This window comes from Hesperophylax consimilis, chromosome 1 (genome assembly GCF_061612785.1).
Source record: "Hesperophylax consimilis isolate HC1 chromosome 1, BYU_Hcon_1.0, whole genome shotgun sequence".
Taxonomy (NCBI): domain Eukaryota; kingdom Metazoa; phylum Arthropoda; class Insecta; order Trichoptera; family Limnephilidae; genus Hesperophylax; species Hesperophylax consimilis.
This window is the reverse complement of record NC_142836.1, coordinates 29611476-29631374: the sequence shown is the minus strand read 5'-3', so window position 1 is coordinate 29631374 and position 19899 is coordinate 29611476. Positions and strand designations below refer to the sequence as shown.

General features: G+C 32.4%; 1 protein-coding gene and 1 long non-coding RNA gene across 2 annotated transcripts in view; one reads left to right on the top strand and one right to left on the bottom strand.

The window, feature by feature from the left end:
- Positions 1-2674: 2674 nt before the first annotated feature.
- MCU (mitochondrial calcium uniporter) overlaps positions 2675-19899 on the bottom strand; it is a 245994-nt gene continuing 228769 nt past the window's right edge. The window contains exons 5-7 of the mRNA XM_089637613.1: positions 19484-19687; positions 18490-18597; positions 2675-7348 (exon numbers count right to left, since the gene is read on the bottom strand). Coding sequence (XP_089493739.1) covers positions 7166-7348; positions 18490-18597; positions 19484-19687 — 495 coding nt within the window. The 3' untranslated portion in view covers positions 2675-7165. The remainder of the gene's footprint in view (positions 7349-18489; positions 18598-19483; positions 19688-19899) is intronic.
- Positions 11649-16133, top strand: LOC149426593 (uncharacterized). Its single transcript, XR_016302855.1, has 3 exons — positions 11649-12313; positions 12410-12556; positions 12702-16133. It is a non-coding gene; the product is annotated as an uncharacterized LOC149426593 (long non-coding RNA).

Sequence of the window (19899 nt, the reverse complement as noted above, 5' to 3'; positions counted from 1 at the left end):
ACAATAAAAATAAAACAAAAAGATTTTAACAAATAATAAACATAATAGATACAACGTATATATTTTTTTAATAATAGCCCTTATATCGGCAATTTTTCAAAACTTTGTTGGTTTGAGCCACATTTTTCAAAACTATTCACATGTCTTCCTGGTCGGATTCAGGTAAGGTATCTTCCACTGTGGATCCATGTGGCAGTTCCAAAAATTCATTCCTCATCCTCTCAGGAATAATACCTTTCTCGCAGAGACCTTTAAGATCCCTATACTTGATCTCCGTATTTTCGACTATAATACAAATTTACGCTTTCTCCATGGGGAGTGGTTAGCACCTTCTCGTGGTCAAAACTTGCGCACAAAATATCATTATCATTTTTGCTTTTAGCCTGATCATTAATGAAGATCTCTTTGCATTTATACTTTTCGCTGAGGTGACTTTTGTAAATATCCATTTCAGTTTGCTGAAGCTTCTCGTCACCGAAAATTTTTTTCACTTTCTCACATAAAGAACACTTGTCCTTTTTAGGTAAATGAAAACCCAAGTTGAAATTCGTATTAAATATTTTTCTAAGAATATTCAGACTCACAATGTTACTATGCCCAGATTCATCTAATGAATTAACATTTTCAATGTATATTTTATACACAGTTTTCACATTACGCAAATCGGCAGGAAGATATCTTTTCGAAGATTTATTTCGACAGTAGTGAGATGGAACAGCGGGCAATTGTAATAAACTTTATTACCATGTCCTTTTTTTCTTGGTCCGTTTTATTAGATGGTTCGTGCTTTCCTCTCATATCGGCTTTAGAAAAATTATTTTCTAAAATATTATTGCATGCATGCCTGATAGTCATTTGCCCGATGTCAAGAGTTTTCAAAATAAATTGCTGACAGACTTAAACTCTTTTCCTGTTCCAATTTATGAAATATTTATATGATGTGTTTCTTCTGCTATCATTTTTAGCCCTTTTTCTTTTGATTGGCTGTTTGTTTATACACAAAAGGAGCCAGTCCCTCTGCCGCTGGTTGCTGACCATGCCCCAATAAAATGCATGTATGTTAAGGCGATCTTCTTCACTGAATTGAATGGCACAGTTGTTGCCACATTTTTTATTTAGACACGGATTTGGTTTAACACTTTTGTGCTGTCCAGTACATTTTTTCCTCTCCTTCGCACTCTCTTTGGGACTAATTTTGATTTCCTTAACCCAGCATATCCAACAGATAAATGTGGATCACTAACACTGCCAATAAGTAAGCATTCATCGCTCATTTCTGCATCTGCATCATCTGAATCAGGCTTCCAAGACTCTTCAGATGGTTCGAAATCTAAACATAATTCAGTATCGGAGAATTGAACAATTGGACTTAAATGTGCTGTTGCTGAAGTGTTCCCACCACAAACATCTATTTTCTGATTATGGGGCTCCTCGTCAATACATAAAATTGTTCTTAAATTATTATTGGGGGGTTCCAGAATGTCCATCGAATCACTTTCGCTATCAGTGTATCAATCTACTAGACGGACAGTAGTCAAAGGTTTCGGTAATGTAGGTGACATTCTTGAATCACTATCTATCTTTGGCAGAATAATCGGTGAACCTGAAGAGGTATTGGCTATATACTGTAATGCTATTTCTACCATCTTACGCGTTCGAGTTTGTGGAGCCATCTGCACAAGAAAAGTATTTTGTATTAGTTTACTTCATAACACAATGACATTTTACCCCTTAAACGCACAGTGCGTAGTAGGTAACAGTAATTATACTAATATTATATAACTAATTATGCCAATATTTAAATACGTAACGTTAAATTAAACAGATTTACCGTGTAGAATTTCTGCTGACACGTTCGCACTGGTCATCCGATGGACGCTAACTGACAAAACTGGAACATTCTCTACCGTTCGGCGTAAGAACGTAACCGACCATATTGTCGCTTACGCTATCAAATGACGTCGGTTGCGCTGTTTTGCTCGCCTACAAGATTTGTAAGGAAGTTCATACGCTAAAAGGCACAGGTACCAAAAAAGCGTCAGGCGTATAAGATAGAACTGTTATATTTTTGTCACATACGTATTAGGTAACATTGAACTGCTTTCGTTAAAAATCGTAATTTGACAAAAAACGTCGCTTACGCTGTTCTGCCGATTATGGCTCGATATGTTGTCTATGGCCTACTTGATAATCACAGATGAAAATATATATTTGAAAACTTAAATTTTTAATTGTGAACAGCTTTGAATCAGATTTGGTTTCACGGACTGTCAAAATTGAATGCACTAAATTAGGATATTTAATACATTTACCAAAAAATATATAAAATAGTAGTATTATCTCAGTTTCTTCCGCATAACTGCAAATCGCGGGAAGGTTTGAAAAGAAATTTCAAAATGTTTTATGAAATGTAGATAAATTTGGCACAATATGGCAAGCATTCGCTCATCTCGTTTTGTAAACTTGCCATAATATGCCTAAAAACGTTAAAGCATTTAAAACATTTATCCTACTCTATTATATATATAATAGTTAAACGGAGTCAGATTTTCAGTTTCCCTTCCTAAATTCACAAAAAGGAAAAGCCAAAGCTCGTGGTAAAAAGGTATATAAACATTTCTGAAGAATAAAAGCAAAAACATCAAGGGTTACTATATTTGAATGAAACCATATGTCGATTAAGAGGTATTTATTAATTATCATCCATACAATTTCATTAATTTGATGTCTATAAACAGAGGTTCGGCAGAAAAATTTGATGACTTGTCACCTGCTTTCCAAAATATAAATCCTAAAATTGTATTATAATAAAAATGATGTTAATCAATGCATATTTACAACACTGCTTTCTACAAACAATGGATGAATTAAAATATTAAATTCAAATTTACAAAAAAAAACTAACTTCAATAATTTGAATTGGTGTTCGTTTTATTAGTAATCAAATTTATTTTTTTACTAGAGTCACACAAATGTTATGTCTCCGCAAGATTAAGTACTAATCATTAAAATAGAGTCTAAATCAATGGTAAATATTATAAATTAAGAAAAAATAAATTGAAAACATAAAAAATTGAGGATACAAAAATGAACCTTATAAAAAATAAGGGTGCTTGTTTTGAGTTAATTACAATACTAACTATAACAACATTGCGACAACACAAATAGCTATGATTAGCTCAGAGTGACCAACTTCAACCGGTTATTGATAAAAAAAATAACCTTCTTGTTTTTATACCCTTTAGCAGTGAAAAGTTTTAAAGGAGATGCAAATCATTTAAACTTTTAAATATCATGAACTGCGCGATTTGAGGGGAACACTGTTAATGGTAGGTAACAGGAAGAAAATCAAATTCAAAGAAAAACAAGAATAAAATATACATCCTCAATCTTAATGAATCTTTTGATATCTTCTTCATATTTATGGTAACCCTGTATGTGCGTTCAAGTCGAAAATCCAACATATTATTTATTTTTTCAATTTACCAAACACAACAATTTCATATACACCTTTGCCTTCAAAAAACTAAACACTATTTGACACATAACTTCTTAACTTATTAATAATACAAAGAAATACAGACTTGTAAATATATCTTTTTTATTAAAACAACCATAATATTATGAATATATTTATAACTATGCAACAATTACTTACTAAACTACAACACACCCACAAAGGTTTGTAAGTGAAGTTGTAACAATCGGCAGAATAGTTAAATATTTAACTATTCTGCCGATTTTTACAACTTCACTTACAAACAACCTTTAAGGTTTGCAAGTGAAGTTGTAACAATCGGCAAAATAGTTAAATATTCTGCTGATTGTTACAATTTCACTTACAAACACCCTTTAAGGTTTGTAAGTGAAGTTGTAACATTCGGCAGAATATTTAACATGATAAAGAGCATTGCTTGAGCTTTTGTGGACTATTAAAAAATGCTAATTCAACAGTCTAATGAAAAAGACATTTCGTACAGTAGTATGTAGTTAAATTTTACTTAGTCCCATTTGGTTCATAATACAAATGTAAAGTACTTCTACAAGTGCTAAATTATATATGTATTGTAAATTTTTTTTAAAAGTCTCAAGTAGCTTAATGCGTGCTTTAAAATTCGTAGTAATTAGAGTATCAAACATGGATGTTTCTGTGTGAAAAAATTAAACTCGGTATATTAAAGCTATTGAACTTGACTTTTAAGTTTCCAGTGCCTACTCTAAAATGTTAAACTTTGAAAATATTGATTGATTCATTTAATCAATAATTATCATATCTACATTAAATTTGAAAATTATAAATGAATTTGATTTTCTCTTAAAAGTTAGTACAATGAATAATTTAGAAATTATATTGACGTATAAGTATAAAAATAATATATGAAGAACAATATTGAGATTCAAATATAACAAAATATGTAACTATTCACCAATGGTGGTCAAAGTACTGCACCCAACATGAGCACTAAAAACATATTTTATGAGAAAACAGCAAATTAAAGGCATCGTACACTAGTTTTGAACCAGTAATGAAGGCAAAATTACAACCACTAGCTTATTTGGAGCCAAATGGGTTAAAAGCTCGAGATGTTTAGATTTTAAAGTTTTAAAGCTTTTAACGTTATTACAGGGTAAACTATAAATTACCCAAGTATTTGCTTTATGGCTGGAACCACCAGTCAACTAGTGGTTAGTAAGAAAATTAACTATTTTCGCATAAATTTATAGTTATAGTTAGTTGTGCAAGGTTAGTTACTCTAAGTAAGTTTCATTAGGATATCCACTATAATACAATAGTCTACAATAGAAGGCAAATATTATTTTCAGAGGACTGAAAATTTCAACAGGTCAAATGAATAAAAAATCCAAAAGATCTACATTTCTACGTAGTTAATATAAGCGTATTAATGGAAAATAAATTGTAAATTTTAGTTAGGAAGCATTAAACACTAGAGGCACAGCAAAAGAAATGTTAAACATTCTGAAATAACACATTTGTTGAAAATTTAAGTTAATATTGCAACTTCCCAAAAGTAAAAACTTTGTTTTGATTAAAAATATTGACTACATATAAAGTTGAGAGCTATAAAGTTAATAATAGTTTACGGTAAACTTTTTTTAAGGAGTTTTAGCAGTTTTTTTTGTTATGAAAGAAATGCATTTGCAGGTTTTATTCTAGCTGGAATGGATTTTAACAATATGTGTATGTATTTCATTGTTAGTGTTGAACATTAATGATGAAATAAAGCTAAGACTTATTTGGACATTTTGTAGACAAAAGAAATATGTAACAAGACATTAATTTTAGGATAAACAAAATTTAATTTTCAAATATTTCATAAATTTAGACAAATCATGGAAGAACAAATGATTTACATAAAGAATTGTGTGGTAAATTGGATGTTAATATTATAACCTTAATAATATCGCGTAACTATGAAGTGAGCAATATTCTATGTCATGATACAATAATAAATGCAACTAGTCAAATGCTGAAATCAAACACTATACATAGTATGTACATTCAAATAAATCTAGAATAAAATCTTTTTATCTGTTGATTTTGAATTATAATACCATAATAATGATATAGATTCACCTGGCTTGCGGAGCGGAGACGGATGTGCTGTGATTTTTTTCTGCTTTTGGCAAAATTCCAGTACAAAATTTACTGAGTAAAGTTTTAGAACTTCTTTTTGTAGGGAGTATTCTTTTTCAGGGTTCGATAATAATCTTTAACAAATTTTTTTTTTGGAAAAAAATGCCAATGAAAATTATTTTAAAGAAATCACCACACACACCTAGCTAAGGCCTTGAAGGTAAAATGAGTGCCTTCCACAATTTTCATTTCCATACTATGTGTTATTTTCAAAAACATAAGACACAATTAAAACAAACATAGGAGCACAAATATCAACATCAAAAACAATTTTTAAAGCAAACAAAAATATGTTTCTCAATAAAAAATAAATCAAAACAGAAAACTGTAAGAACATGCATTTACGTTTAGATATAAATACAAATAAAATTTTGAGTAGGCATATTATGAATTTGAATGATTGCAATTTGGGGGAAATAAAGACAGATTACAGATATATTGAAATGTGCGAGACATATTATATATGTTTAAGTATCCTCAAGAGTTACAATAGAAGTCTTATGTTTTATCAAAATGCTTTGCTTATATTTAAAAGAGTGTAAAATTGTTTACAAATAGTGAAGATGTAAATATAGGTATAGTTAGATGAAAAATCTATCGAGGGAATATTAATAAGTGCTGATTACAAGTGTCGTGTACATGTATTAACAGTGCTTTGTGTCTACAGGGATATAATATAATATAATAATGAAAGACAAAACAAATGGCTGAATCCTAGAGTAGGAAAGAGTTAAATGCGACTAAACATTAACAACATAAAGTCTTATAGCATATTTTGTGTGCGTCAGATAATGGTCTTCTTACCCAAAAAGGTGTGCAAAACATAAACACCATCCAACGGCTAACATTGTTGTACAGGGAGAGGAGGGCAAACGTAACAAGATGAATGAGAATCCTAATCCTCCTTTTTATCAACGTATTTATAAAAACGGAAAATAACTTTTTAACTTTATGATACATCTTAACCAAGTTTTATTTACATTGGATTCTTTCCCCAACAGCTAACTACAAAAGTGACCGGATGTAAAAATACAAATGGATCAATTCGCCGCCTGACTGCAGAACTACCCTCGCTGCATTTGAGCACATTTATAGAAGTTATTTATATTTACAAATAATACATTTATTTATGAACAGAATCTTGTTGTTTTGTTTATTTGTGATAATATATCCACCTAATGGAGATCACTTAATGGTGAACCTAAGGGGGAACTAAAAATGACGAACAAATAAACAATGTATTTTAGGACACATAAACGAAAATTGAAAACTTCCATATAAACATAGTTTCTTTCTGCACAATAAAATCAGTCGCATAAAGTCAATGAAGTAATAAAAGTTAAATTGTCTGCAACAGTTGGGGCAGTTTCACATTCACTTGACAAATTATTGTTGGGTAAATTTGTTTGTAAATATCTCAATTATTTGTCTGGGATAAGGGTTCTGATAACGTGGAGTTAAGTTCCATGTTCACGCAGTTCAGGTTCAGGGCTTGGGCCAGAGCCTATATTATGTCGTAGAGTTCTTTATTTTCTTGCTAGTGTCTTCGATGATAGATTTTAACTTGGCTAGTGGGGATTTCTTCCTATCGAGGAGGTCGTCTATTTCTCCCAGTCTCCCGGAGTAGGTGGCCGGCAGGTGGATTTGCAGGGGGTCCCTCAGTCTTCTTAAGTCTGTCTCTACCTTGTTGATCTAAAATTTTAATCAATTTTTTTTAGTATTATTATTACATATTACTATTAAAATACAGTCCAGCTATTATAAAATTATATTTTAGTTTGGGCTTTCTATTTTCATAAAATCGCTTGCTGTCAAATCGTGGTTGCTTCATTGATATAACATACACATATTTTTGTCAACACAATTCCTAAATAGATAAATAGATAGTTGTGTGGATAAAAAAAACAAATTCTCAAAACAAGTCATAAAGAAGATTTGGCATCTCCAATTGGGGTGTTTTATGAGGCCGAAGTTAGTGGGGAGGGGTAGGAGATGGGGTAGAGGAAGGTTGGGAAGTATCTGACTATTCAGATTTGATCTCCAAACATGGCTAAAGCCATTTTAAACAACGATTTCATCCTGAACGGTGGTCTTTCACCAGGGCGATACTGAAAGTATTTACCAATGTGACCAATGATGACCAGTCCTGATCAGCCAGGTACTTCCCCACATTCTTCCCCTTCCACTACCTTCAGCCTCACTACATATCCCGATTGGGGATTCCAGCCTCACCACCTCCAGACGGTTGGGAGCAGTTGGGACTTTTGTGCGGTATTCACAAAGATAAAGGCTGTGTGTGGGTATTCTAATTAATGGGTATTATAATTACGATTAAAGATTTTAAAATTACATACTTAGTTATTTATATTGACGCATAGATAATTCATAGTAGATTTTTATAATTTACTATAATATAATATAATGTTTATGAATACAGCATCGAATTATGTAGTTAGAAAGCGAAACACATTTGTTATTTATTTAACTGTAATAAAAAAAAAATTTAATGTTCGTTCATACAAAATCTTAAATTTTTGAAAGTTCTTCACCCATTGCTTTAAAATTTAGACACAAAGTTACAATCAAACCTGTGAAAGGTAAAAACATGCTTTTTCGAAAAATACAAAGGCAACAGGCGCTATTGTTCTCTATCTGCACAGACAGACTGAACCACAGGAACCCGTAGCGGGGTATAGCTAGTGTAATATGTAAATGTAAGTTCTTTTCTGAATGGGAGCTAAAATTAGCACACGTAACTAATATCTAATATTTTTTCCAGGTTCAAAAATCATTTTACCCATGAAAAATTCCGATTGATTTGTTTTCCTAGAAATAGGGAGATTTCAAGATACATCACATCACTGCCCAAGTCTATTATATTATTATGTATGCTAAACTTAGGCCAGGTTGTTTAGTCGTAAATCTAACTGAAAACTCCATTCTAACATAAACCCTGGATAAAACATTCCAAGCTAGTCAACATCAATGTTTTCAATGAAGAAGCCAAGTTAAAAACATCAATAGTTAGCTAAATATAAGTTTGAACAGAGAGTAAAACAATCAGACCGTAGGCTGAGTAATATTATTTCGTAAATTTGGTAAACTGTCTGCAGTGGCATCCCGTATCTCTTACAACAACAATACATATAACTTAAGCAATAGACAGCTTACTCTAAGGACAGCTTACTCTAAGGACAGCTTACTCTAAGGACAGCTTACTCTAAGGACAGCTTACTCTAAGGACAGCTTACTCTAAGGTCAGCAGATCTAGATGTTAGTAATCGTCTAATCGAACTTTCTAGGTCAAATCGAACCGTTTACTATGATCATTCTTTTAGTGTAACAGGCACGCTCATCTGGAATAGACTTCCTTCAGCTCTTACTAATCTCCAGAATTTGGCTGAATTTAAACGGGCTTTAAAAACAAAATTATTTAAAAAATCTTACCATTCAAAAATCTTAACTTCTTTTCAATGTTTTATAATAAGCCATATTCTAAAACTTCCGGTAATTGTTTGGTTTCGGTTGTCTCCTTATTGTACCTTTTTAAAATGTCTGCTCAGAAAATTCATTTCTGAGCACAAACTGCCTCCTGTTTTATATTATGTTTTAGTTTTAATATTCTTGTTTTGTCCTGTCCTACTGTTTTTGTTATTCTAAGTTTTGTCATCACTTTGTATAAACAGTGTACATATTTAGTGCTATAATATTAGATCTGTATTGGGTAAGGCACAATTAGGAATAATTTTAAGAACCACTAATACTGAATTACCATTTTTAAGTTTGTTATAGTTAAGCGCACTTGAAGTGAAATGACACTAAACTGCGCTATATAAATGCCATGTTATTATTATTATTATATCTATGCTAATTTTAATGAACTAGACAAAAGGATGATGCCTCGTCTTGATGCAAATATATGTACATATAATTTTTTTTTTTAAATCTATTTTAGCCATATTTTACTTACTGTCGCCTGCACGCGGATACTAACACTATAAGACAGAACGTCGGAAGACTCTCGTATGTATTGTGTCCGTTCATTCTAATGAACTAACGAAAGGGGCATTTAACCGTCTTCGTGCAAATATTCAAGTATGAAAGTAAACGCTTTGTTTTGTTTAATCCCACATTTGACTTTTTTTGCTCGCATGCGATATTGCCCAATTTACACTAATGCAGTAATAAGTAACAATATTACCACAATAGCTCGGGGCCCCTTCCCACAATGCGCTACTACACCCCGTTCGCTATACTTTGTTAAAGCGGGACAGAGAATAGTGGACCCTTTTCAGACATAATGCGTTAAGTTTTTTGAGGGGGAAATGTATTGAAATATGAAACATTAAAGTAAAAACATTAAAAAAATCATCGATATTAAATTTTGTTAGTATGTACAAGTCATTAAAAGTAAAATGAAAAGTTGTTTAATCTTAAGTGTATGTATAATTTATTATTTATTATTATGTCATTATAAGTTCAATCATTTCGTAGTTAAAGTAAACTTTTATTTTTATAATACATACCATAGACATATGAATATTAGTAGACCTGCCCTAAGTGATTAAAAGCGTATTATCCCCACTCCCCATACCGGTTCCATTGAGCCGGCTGGGCTCGCGTATGGCTTCCCATGAATCAAAAGAATGTGACGTCATCATTCTTGTTCGAACTAGCGTCGAGCTACGGTCGAGTTCGTTTTACGAAATAACGCGGCAAAATGGTCGGTTGCGCTATGAAAACTTGTAAAAATAGAAGTGAAAAAGAGAATAAACCCAATTGTCGTATTACATTCCATAGGTAAGCATTATTTTAATTTGTTTTAAGCTTATCACATCGTATAATATAGATCAGTTTTAGAAACATATACTATCACGCGATGGACGCGAACAACAAAGCCGTGTCCACAAGAATCAGGGATGTGCCTTCGCCTTTTGCGCTTTGATAAAATATGTATATATATATATATATATATTTTTTTTATTAATTTAAAAAAAAAACATTACATATTACAGTGATCTTTGGCTGTCCAACTAGGAGATAAACCTGTTTTAGGACAGTCAGAAATAGGCAGATTTATTAAATGCGATTCTTGTTTTGTCTAGTGTATTGACTTTTACTTAATTATTGCTCTTTATAAATAATTTGAAAAGTTTTCTTGGTTGATACAAGCAGTTGCTAACTATATATTTTAAATAATATAAAATATATAATAGTATAGTAGATATATATAAATATATACAGGTTGTATCGGCACGTACCCGACAAACTTTAACCAGCTATTCCTTAGCACATATGGAGTAAAAAATGTTATGGGCACTTTGCTGTCCGGTAACATTTTTTTTTTAATAAAAAATTTACTTTTCATATTTTCACCACATGTCACCAATGTTTTATCCTTTGTCTAAGTTTGAAAACCCGTCTGGCAATATTTTGTTCGAGTTTCGTTGAATAATGTACTATGTACCTACGTTGGCGCGCTTTTACAATCACAACGAAATGGCACAGCACCATTCGTCTCATTTTTAACTTTTATTATTTAGTGTGTACGAAAGAGCAAGGACACTTTTTGACGCACTTGCTAATAACAGCTGTTGAACGCGAGAAACAAGGCAAATGACAGTGACGGAGTGTGGATTTTTTATTTATTTTTTGTTTTTAATGGAAAAAAAATGTTACCGGACAGCAAAGCGCCCATAATATTTTTTACTCCAAATGTGCTGAGCAATAAATAGCTGGTTAAAGTTTGTCGGGTACTTGCCGATACACCCTGTATAATAGTATCATTTGGAACGTCTATTTTTTCATGTGTTATTTCTTGTTGGAACTCCGTCGTATTAATAAAGGATAATAAACCAATCATTTTTAAATTTATTCCACTTTAATGGCGTTATTACTAATAGTTATTAATAATAATAATTTTACACAATTCATAAACAACACTTAATATAGGATAAAATGTTTGGTTATCAATTTTGAAAAATTGGTATGTTTGGAAGTAAAATGTAGATACAGTGAGCATGTTTGGAATGAAAAATGTATGTGTCATTTTGCTGGCCGATGATATTTTTATCTATTAAAATTAAAAATATTATATTTTTCTATCGTACGTCGCCACCGATCATATATTATCTTTGGATCATACTATCACACGTCGCAACGGACCACGTGTTAGGTACGCGCGTTGTTTCGTATGTACGGTACTGCTGGAACGAGAAGGAGTGCATATCACGTAATGCGCTAGGTTATACCGAGTGGCGATGTGTGATAGAAAAACATGTTTTTTGTTTTTAATTGAAAAAGTGTTATCGGACGGCAAAATGATGTCCAAATTTTTACTACAAATACTCTTAAGAATCGCTGGTAAAAGCTGTTTGTGTATAATTTCATTTGTTTTTTTAGTTGTTTTCCTTTTCTATTATCTTCTTAAAAGTGAAATGTTATATATTTTCTTAAAGATTTCCCAAAAAAGAAGACTTGAAGACAATGTGGCGGCTTTCATCCGGTAAAAGTGAGCAGACAAGTGTTCGTAACCTTCGTATCTGCTCAGAACATTTCAAAGAGACAGATTTTATAATAAACAAACATGGCACACGTGTGCTACGTGTAGGTGCGATCCCATCGGTCTCTTTGTCACCTGTTACAGAAAGAATTATCGTTAGTATATTAATTCTTTAATGACTAATAATTATTTTTTGTAGTTATTCATTACATATAGGTAATTATTTTAATTTTACTATCTATCCATTTCAGAAATTAAGCGACAACTTCTCTGAGAAATCATATGTATGTCTTTCTCTAGCTGATGAAAGGGCCAACAATACTTATTGGATGAACCCACAAGAGAATTCTGATTTTTCTCTCGTTTCTTGCTCACCTGCTCTACACAGCACACATGTCGTGAGTTCATTCTTATATTTAATCATTATTTAAATAAATATTTTATAGATAGTGCATGTCACAAATTTGTAATAAATATGTACATTTTTGAAATAAAATAATGACTATATACCTAATATTGTCAACTTTTTCTCGTTACGAAAAGGAATGCGAACCAGAACCTATGACTATGTGCTTCACGGAGATCGAGGCCGTAGCTGCAGCTGCACAGTCATGTGTGCTCGTCAGTTGTATGTTACCCACTCCTATTCCAGAAAGCATTGTGAGTACCAATTGATTATTGACCTTTGATGACTTCAAAAACATATTGTATTATAATGTAGTGCGCGGATCACCTAGTAACCGATTTAATGTTTTATACCTAAAAATATAATATTATGTCTCTATTCCGCAGATTCAGGAGCCCCAACCCGTCTTTATGGAAGAACCACTTATAATATCAAAAACCACTCAAAAAAATAAAGCAATTGAAGTCAATTGCAAAAAAATGGAAAACTTATTATTAGAAAGTAAGTTACTAATTAGAAAATTGAAAAAAATTAACGTTGTTTATAAACGTAAAATCTCGCAACTTACTTGCAAACTGGAAAAATGTAAATCAAATCAAACCTCACATGGCGATATTTTAGCTAATTCTAAATGTTTTGAGCTCGTTAAAAGAGTAGAAACAAAAAACCAAAAGCTTAAGTTACCTAGAAAATATTCCGCATCACTTAGAGTATTTGCTTTTACCCTTAACTATTATTCTCCCAAAGCTTATCAGTACGTTAGAGAATATTTTGATTTTTGCCTTCCTGCCCCACGAACATTGTGTAAATGGCTTCAAGTGATTGATGGACGACCTGGTTTTACAAAAGAGTCTTTTCGTGCTTTGGAGTTAAAAGCGTCGACTACAGGATATAAACTTGTTTGCAATTTGGTCATAGACGAGATGGCCATAAGGCAACTTGTGGAGTGGGATGGAAATAATCATCATGGCTACGTAGACTTTGGATTTGGCGGAGACAAACTCCATCATGGTCAGTCCGTTGCAAAAGAGGCACTCGTTTTCATGATTGTTGCTATAAACGCCAATTGGAAAGTACCCGTTGGTTACTTTCTTGTGGATGGCGTATCTGGTCGGCAAAGAGCTGACCTCGTGCTTGAGTGTTTAGAGGAAGCTGACAAAGTGGGTATTGATATTGTGTCCATGACGTTCGATGGTTGTCCCTCAAATATTTCTATGGCTAAGATACTCGGTTGTTCATTAGAGAGTAATAACTTGAAACCATCCTTCATTCATCCGGTTACGAAAAAGGAAGTGGCTATTTTTCTTGACGCTTGTCACATGCTGAAGCTAGTACGTAATGCATTCGAAGCCAAAAAGATATTGATTGATAGTAAAGGAAATGAAATAAATTGGAATTACCTTTGTAAATTGAATGAGATTCAGGTGCGTGAAAAACTCCACGTCGCAAATAAATTAAGGCCAATTCATATTGATTTCCATAACAACAAAATGAAGGTTAATTTGGCCTCACAATTATTTAGCAATAGCTGTGCTAATGCTCTAGAATTTTGTAGAAACGATTTAAAACTAAAAGAATTTGATGGTGTAGAAGGAACCGTATTCTTTTTAAGACTGATAAATGATTTATTTGATATTTTAAATTCGCGTAATTTGCATCAATTTGGTTTTAAAAAGCCGATAAATGCTGAAAATTACAATACAAATATAATTTTTTTGAATAAAGCCATATATTACTTACAAAATATACGCATTGCAGCAAACAACAAAAATATTATAAATACGAATCGAAAAACAGGTTTCCTCGGTTTTTGTATTTGTATAGAAAGCACAAAACGGTTGTACAATACCTTAATAGAAGAGAGGCAACTATTAAAATACATACCTTTGTATAAATGCTCACAAGACCATTTAGAATTATTTTTTTGCAACGTTAGATCGGCTGGAGGATTTAACAATAACCCAACAGCTCGGCAATTTATGTCTATATATAAAAAATCGCTAGTTCATATGGAACTAAAACAAACAACAACAGGCAATTGTATTCCGTTTGAACAAATTTCAGTTTTAAACTGTTCATCGGCAGTAGAAAGAATAAATATTACATCTGGTACATATTTTGAAAATTGTAGCGACAATGACGATAGCATATGTTATTTTGACGAAATAGATAATTATTTAAGCCAAGACTTAGTTACGGTTCAATTGAACCTCATTGTTGTGACATACATTTCAGGGTTTATCGTTCGACACTTAGGAAAAAAACTACGCTGCAATCAGTGCATTAACGCTCTGTTTTCCAATGAAATATACCCTGAACATAGATTGATAGTAATTAAAGATAAAGGTGGATTACTTTATCCTTCAAAGGATGTAATTGATGTTTGTTGGAAAACAGAAGTCCTCTTAAAAAAACTTCTGGCACAAAGTGGAGGAACCGTTATTTCACCAAAGTTTAAAAAATCTTGGATGGTAGGTAAAATTTTAAAGGCATTTCTAGCTACAAACCTATTTCATTCATTGTACAGTCATCAATTCGATCAATTTCCTACCGAAAATCACATTCACGACCTTATAAGAGCTATTGCTGACAAATATACCGATGTTAGACTACATTATTTTTCAAAATTGATGTCTAATTCAGGGAAGTCGAAAAGACAAGTTTATACGAAAGCGATTTTATTTTCTGGGAACTGAAATTGCTTTATTCATTTACTTAATATTTTATTAATTTTATTTTATACATATCACGGGTACGTGTTGTTTACATTTTTACACAAGGTTTAGTAATAAACAATAGGTTACCAAAAATAATTATTTGAAATGATATTGAAAATTGTGGTTTTATGCATCGAAATCTTTACTTGTTATGTTATCTTTGGTATATTCATTTGCGAAACTGTGCAGATGTCATCTGTGTAAAAGATTAATTTACCATTTACACATAGGTGTATTAGAAATAATAACAAATAATAGAGTTCTACCGAGCCGATCCCTCTGATATGAAAATATCTGGAGTCGGTGAATTATTTTCCCATTTGATCTCTGGTGAGTTGACGTGTTGTTCTTGTATTGTTTTGTATTTATATTGCTTATATAATGCACTTGCATAATGTTGATTGACTAGATGATAATTTGTGGAAAAGTGTGTGAAAGGGTTTAGTTTTTCCTATGGGGAAGATTTAACCCGGACATAAAATTGGAAATTTCAGCACCTATTCTATATAAAAAATATATATTAATTAATTTAATTGCCGGCAACCCGGGCGTTTATTGAATTATATTTAGTTAATGTTAGTAAGTTACCCGCCTCACTAGACAATGTATGTTCTGTTTTAATTGTCGTATTACGCACATACATAGGAATTAATAGACGAGAAGATAATGGCGAGGGGTAAAATCAACTGTTGAAGAACGAAGGGGGTTAAGCTGACTGTGATTCGTCAATAAATCAATCTGACAGTAAATAGGCATCTCGCATTATAATATCACCATTTAGTTCTTAAAAGTAAAATCTGCTTTTGAATGAATAGACATTTTTATATGGGAGCGCAAATTACTCGCCACGTTATGAACTAATTTGCGAAGTCCAAATTCGGCAAAGTAAATTTCTTCTGTTTGCAGAGTCGTAGTTAGTTTCAGAGTATTTAGTTAAGAGACTTTTACAAATGTTTCATAATTTACTTACCCCAGTAAACAACGATGAGCACACTTGAGAATCGCTACATTGTATGTGATAGTATGTGTTTCTAAAACTGATCCATATAATACGGTGTGAATAAGCTTAAAATAAAGTAAAATAATGCTTACTTATGGAATGTAATACGACAATTGGGTTTATTCTCTTTTTCACATCTATTTTTACAAGTTTTCATATCACAAGTCAACATTTTGCCAAGTTATTTCGTAAAATGAACCGATGATGCCTCGACCATAGTTCGCACAAGAATGATGACGTCACGTTTTCAAATTTCACTTGAGGCCATACGCGAGCCCAGCCGGCTCCAATGGAACCGGTATGGGGAGTGGGGATAATACGCTTTTAATCACTTAGGGCAGGTCTACTAATATTCATATGTCTATGGTATTACGTTGTTTTCGATCATATTCAATTATTAACCTATCAACTGTGGGAGGGACTCCGGAGTCCTCCAAACTAAAATCGAAGATTTTTTTTAAATCAATTTTAACCCGTGTTTACAAAGGAACTGTATGAATAATACGGCCAGAATCGCTTGCGCTAAATATTTCTTTAGGAAATATTTTTTATTTGATAAACGCAGCTTCTTTGACGGCGTTGGAATATATTATCTTCCACTTTAGAACGTGCCGCAAACATCCTTTAAATTATTTTAAATTAGTAAATCGTGAAATAATTCAAATTAATCAAATAAAAATTTTATTTGCACGCTGGGTTTCGAACCCGAAACTTCCCGCTTGCTAGTTGAGAGCGTTACCCCTCGACTACGGAGACCTTCATATCTATGATTTGTAATTTTTCTCACGGACACGGGCGTCATCACAGTCAACAGATTAATACCTTCTTTCTATGTTGGTTCATCTTTAAAATATATTTTTATTCAGCTGTTATTATTTATCTAGCATCGATAATATAACTATTGTACATGTTGTTTTCTCTTAAACTGTGCTTTTATTTTTGTACATTATTTAAACCCCTGTAAGTTGTTTATTGGATGCTGTTCTCACAAATATACTTTAATTATTAACCCTTTTGTCTTTTTCTTTTGATTTCTTCCATTGTCCGTATATATTTATATATACATAATTTATATGTATAACTCGTATATTTTTTAATAATATTATGCATAGTCTTAGAATACTGTTATTATGTCGGTGTATATAATACTGTTTTACTATTTTCTTGCAGACATATTATGATGCTTAAATGTACCTAAAAAAATGTTTATGCAAATATTATACCCAAAAAATAAATAAAAAGCACCTTCATCGACAAAATACTCCCAAATAATACCCCACACCTGGCTATGTGGTGGTGAGAAGTACCTAGCTATGTAAATCTGGTCACTGAACACGCCTAAAGCCATTTCAAGTAGTTGGGGCGATACTGAGAGTATCTACAAAAACAAGGAGCAAATAATAATGTAAATGCTACGTATTATTGTGATGAAATAATGTTTGAAATAATTCGCGTAAATTAATTTTAATTAAAAGTGATAATTACATTATTTTATTATTAATAGGAAAAAAAGCGGTTGTGACAACCCTAGATCATTGTTCGAATGTGGCCGTTGCTTAGAGTAATAATATAGCCGTTGTCAAGTGTGCTTGTCGCTGTTTACTGGGGTAAGTAAATTATGAACATTCGTAAAAGGGTCTTAACTAAATACTCTGAAACTAACTACGACTCTGCAAACAGAAGAAATTTACTTTGCCGAATTTGGACTTCGCAAATTTGTTCATAACGTGGCGAGTAATTTGCGCTCCCATGTAAAAATGTCTATTCATTCAAAGCAGATTTTACTTTTAAGAAGTAAATGGTGATATTATAATGCGAGATGCCTATTTACTGTCAGATTGATTTATTGACGAATCACAGTCATCTTCACTCCCTTCGTTCTTCAACAGTTGATTTTACCCCTCGCCTTTATCTTCTCGTCTATTAATTCCTATGTCTGTGATACATACATATGTTTTTTTGAGTGCTTTATACTTTGGTGAACATATTGATAGTAGGTAGGTATATATGATTATTAAAAACCTATCGGATGTAACGAGTAATGGGTATAAGGAGCAAATTTAGTCAGTCCCCTCGTGCTCGTTTTAACCAAGTTTGTCTATTACATCATTTTCGAAGAATTTGATTAAAAACACCGTGTAGTTTTGATAAAGGAAATGAAGAAAGAATACCCAATTATGCTTCATAACATGATATGAAAAATCTCACCTGGTTTTTGAGAGTATTATAGCGTTCCACGTCGAGTCCAAGCTTCTTAGCTTGTTTGTGCAAAATTAGTAAGTGTTGTCGATCCTTTACTTCAGGCAGGAAGTATTCCTGAAAACAAACAAAAATAGTTGATAACATTCATTTAACAACCAACCACTTTCACTTTTATGAGAACAGTGTACAGGTTCCTATTTTTAGGAACCAATACCCTACAATTTTGTGATCAATATTACCAAATCTGTACTGTTTATGTTAAAAAAAACTGTATAATCATCTGCATATTTGTCTACAAGCAATGTCTGTATTTGGTAATATAAGTTTGTCTGTTCCATGTAACTGCAGTTTTGTTTAAAAAAAAGTTAAAAATTTGAAAAAAAACTTTTTTGAAAAAATTTGTTTTTTAAATTGGCAAAGCACGCCGGCTATTATTGTACACGGTTTCCTATTTTTTTTATAATTCTTTGTTTATCTACTATTACCGTCTCTGCACTGTTTATTATATTTTTCATGCTAACTGGTGTTAAAGCCAATGAATCCACCGAGATTTCACCATTTGTATATTTTTAGGTTCTACAAATTTGGCACTTTATGGCTAGCGAAATGTTTTTTCAAAGTTGGCATAATATACCAAAAATCGCTTGAGTGGTTAATGGGTGAAGGTCAAATCAAAAAAATAATAATAATAATAATTTTTAAAAAAACACTAGTGAAGCGATATTATCAGAAGGGGTAAATGAAAAATGCAATATAGAAGAAAATAATTGATATTTGAATTAAATAGAAAAACGAATTTCATAGTTCACTCGAAAGGTCGATATTTGAAGCTTAAGAGATTGATTGGCAACACTTTTCTGGGTGAATTTATGAGATATAAGGCAAACTTTGAGAAGTTGGGTTTACAAAAGAGCGGGGTCAAGATAGCGGCGCAGGGCAAGGTATCCATTAGGAGAAGGGAAAGACAATAATCACTTTAGCATATAGAAATTAATCTTGCCTGTTTAGTCAGCACGAAGTAGGCGTACGCCGCCATGGCAGTGCCGTAGGTGACGAAGTAGGTGACAGGCTCCATAATATCCCAGGAGTACTCCCACCAGGTGAGGCGGGCTAGCACCCCGAACTGGACACCCATGAGACCCAGGCCGGCCCACGTCAGGGCCGTTGTGCGCCTCACGGCCACCACTTCTAGATCCGATTTTTTCTGAAGAGTTGTTAAAAATATATATATATTATAAGCGGTCACCATCACTACCACTCAAAATTATCAAAAAATTATTTCATTTTTCAAGCAGGTACTCTTAATAAAGCTGAGAATTCACAGACTGATATAGCAGTCAATATTCTAAACACTGACGACTATCATATATTTTTGTACATTCGTTCTTTTTTATATGTGAACTATGCAGTCATTGC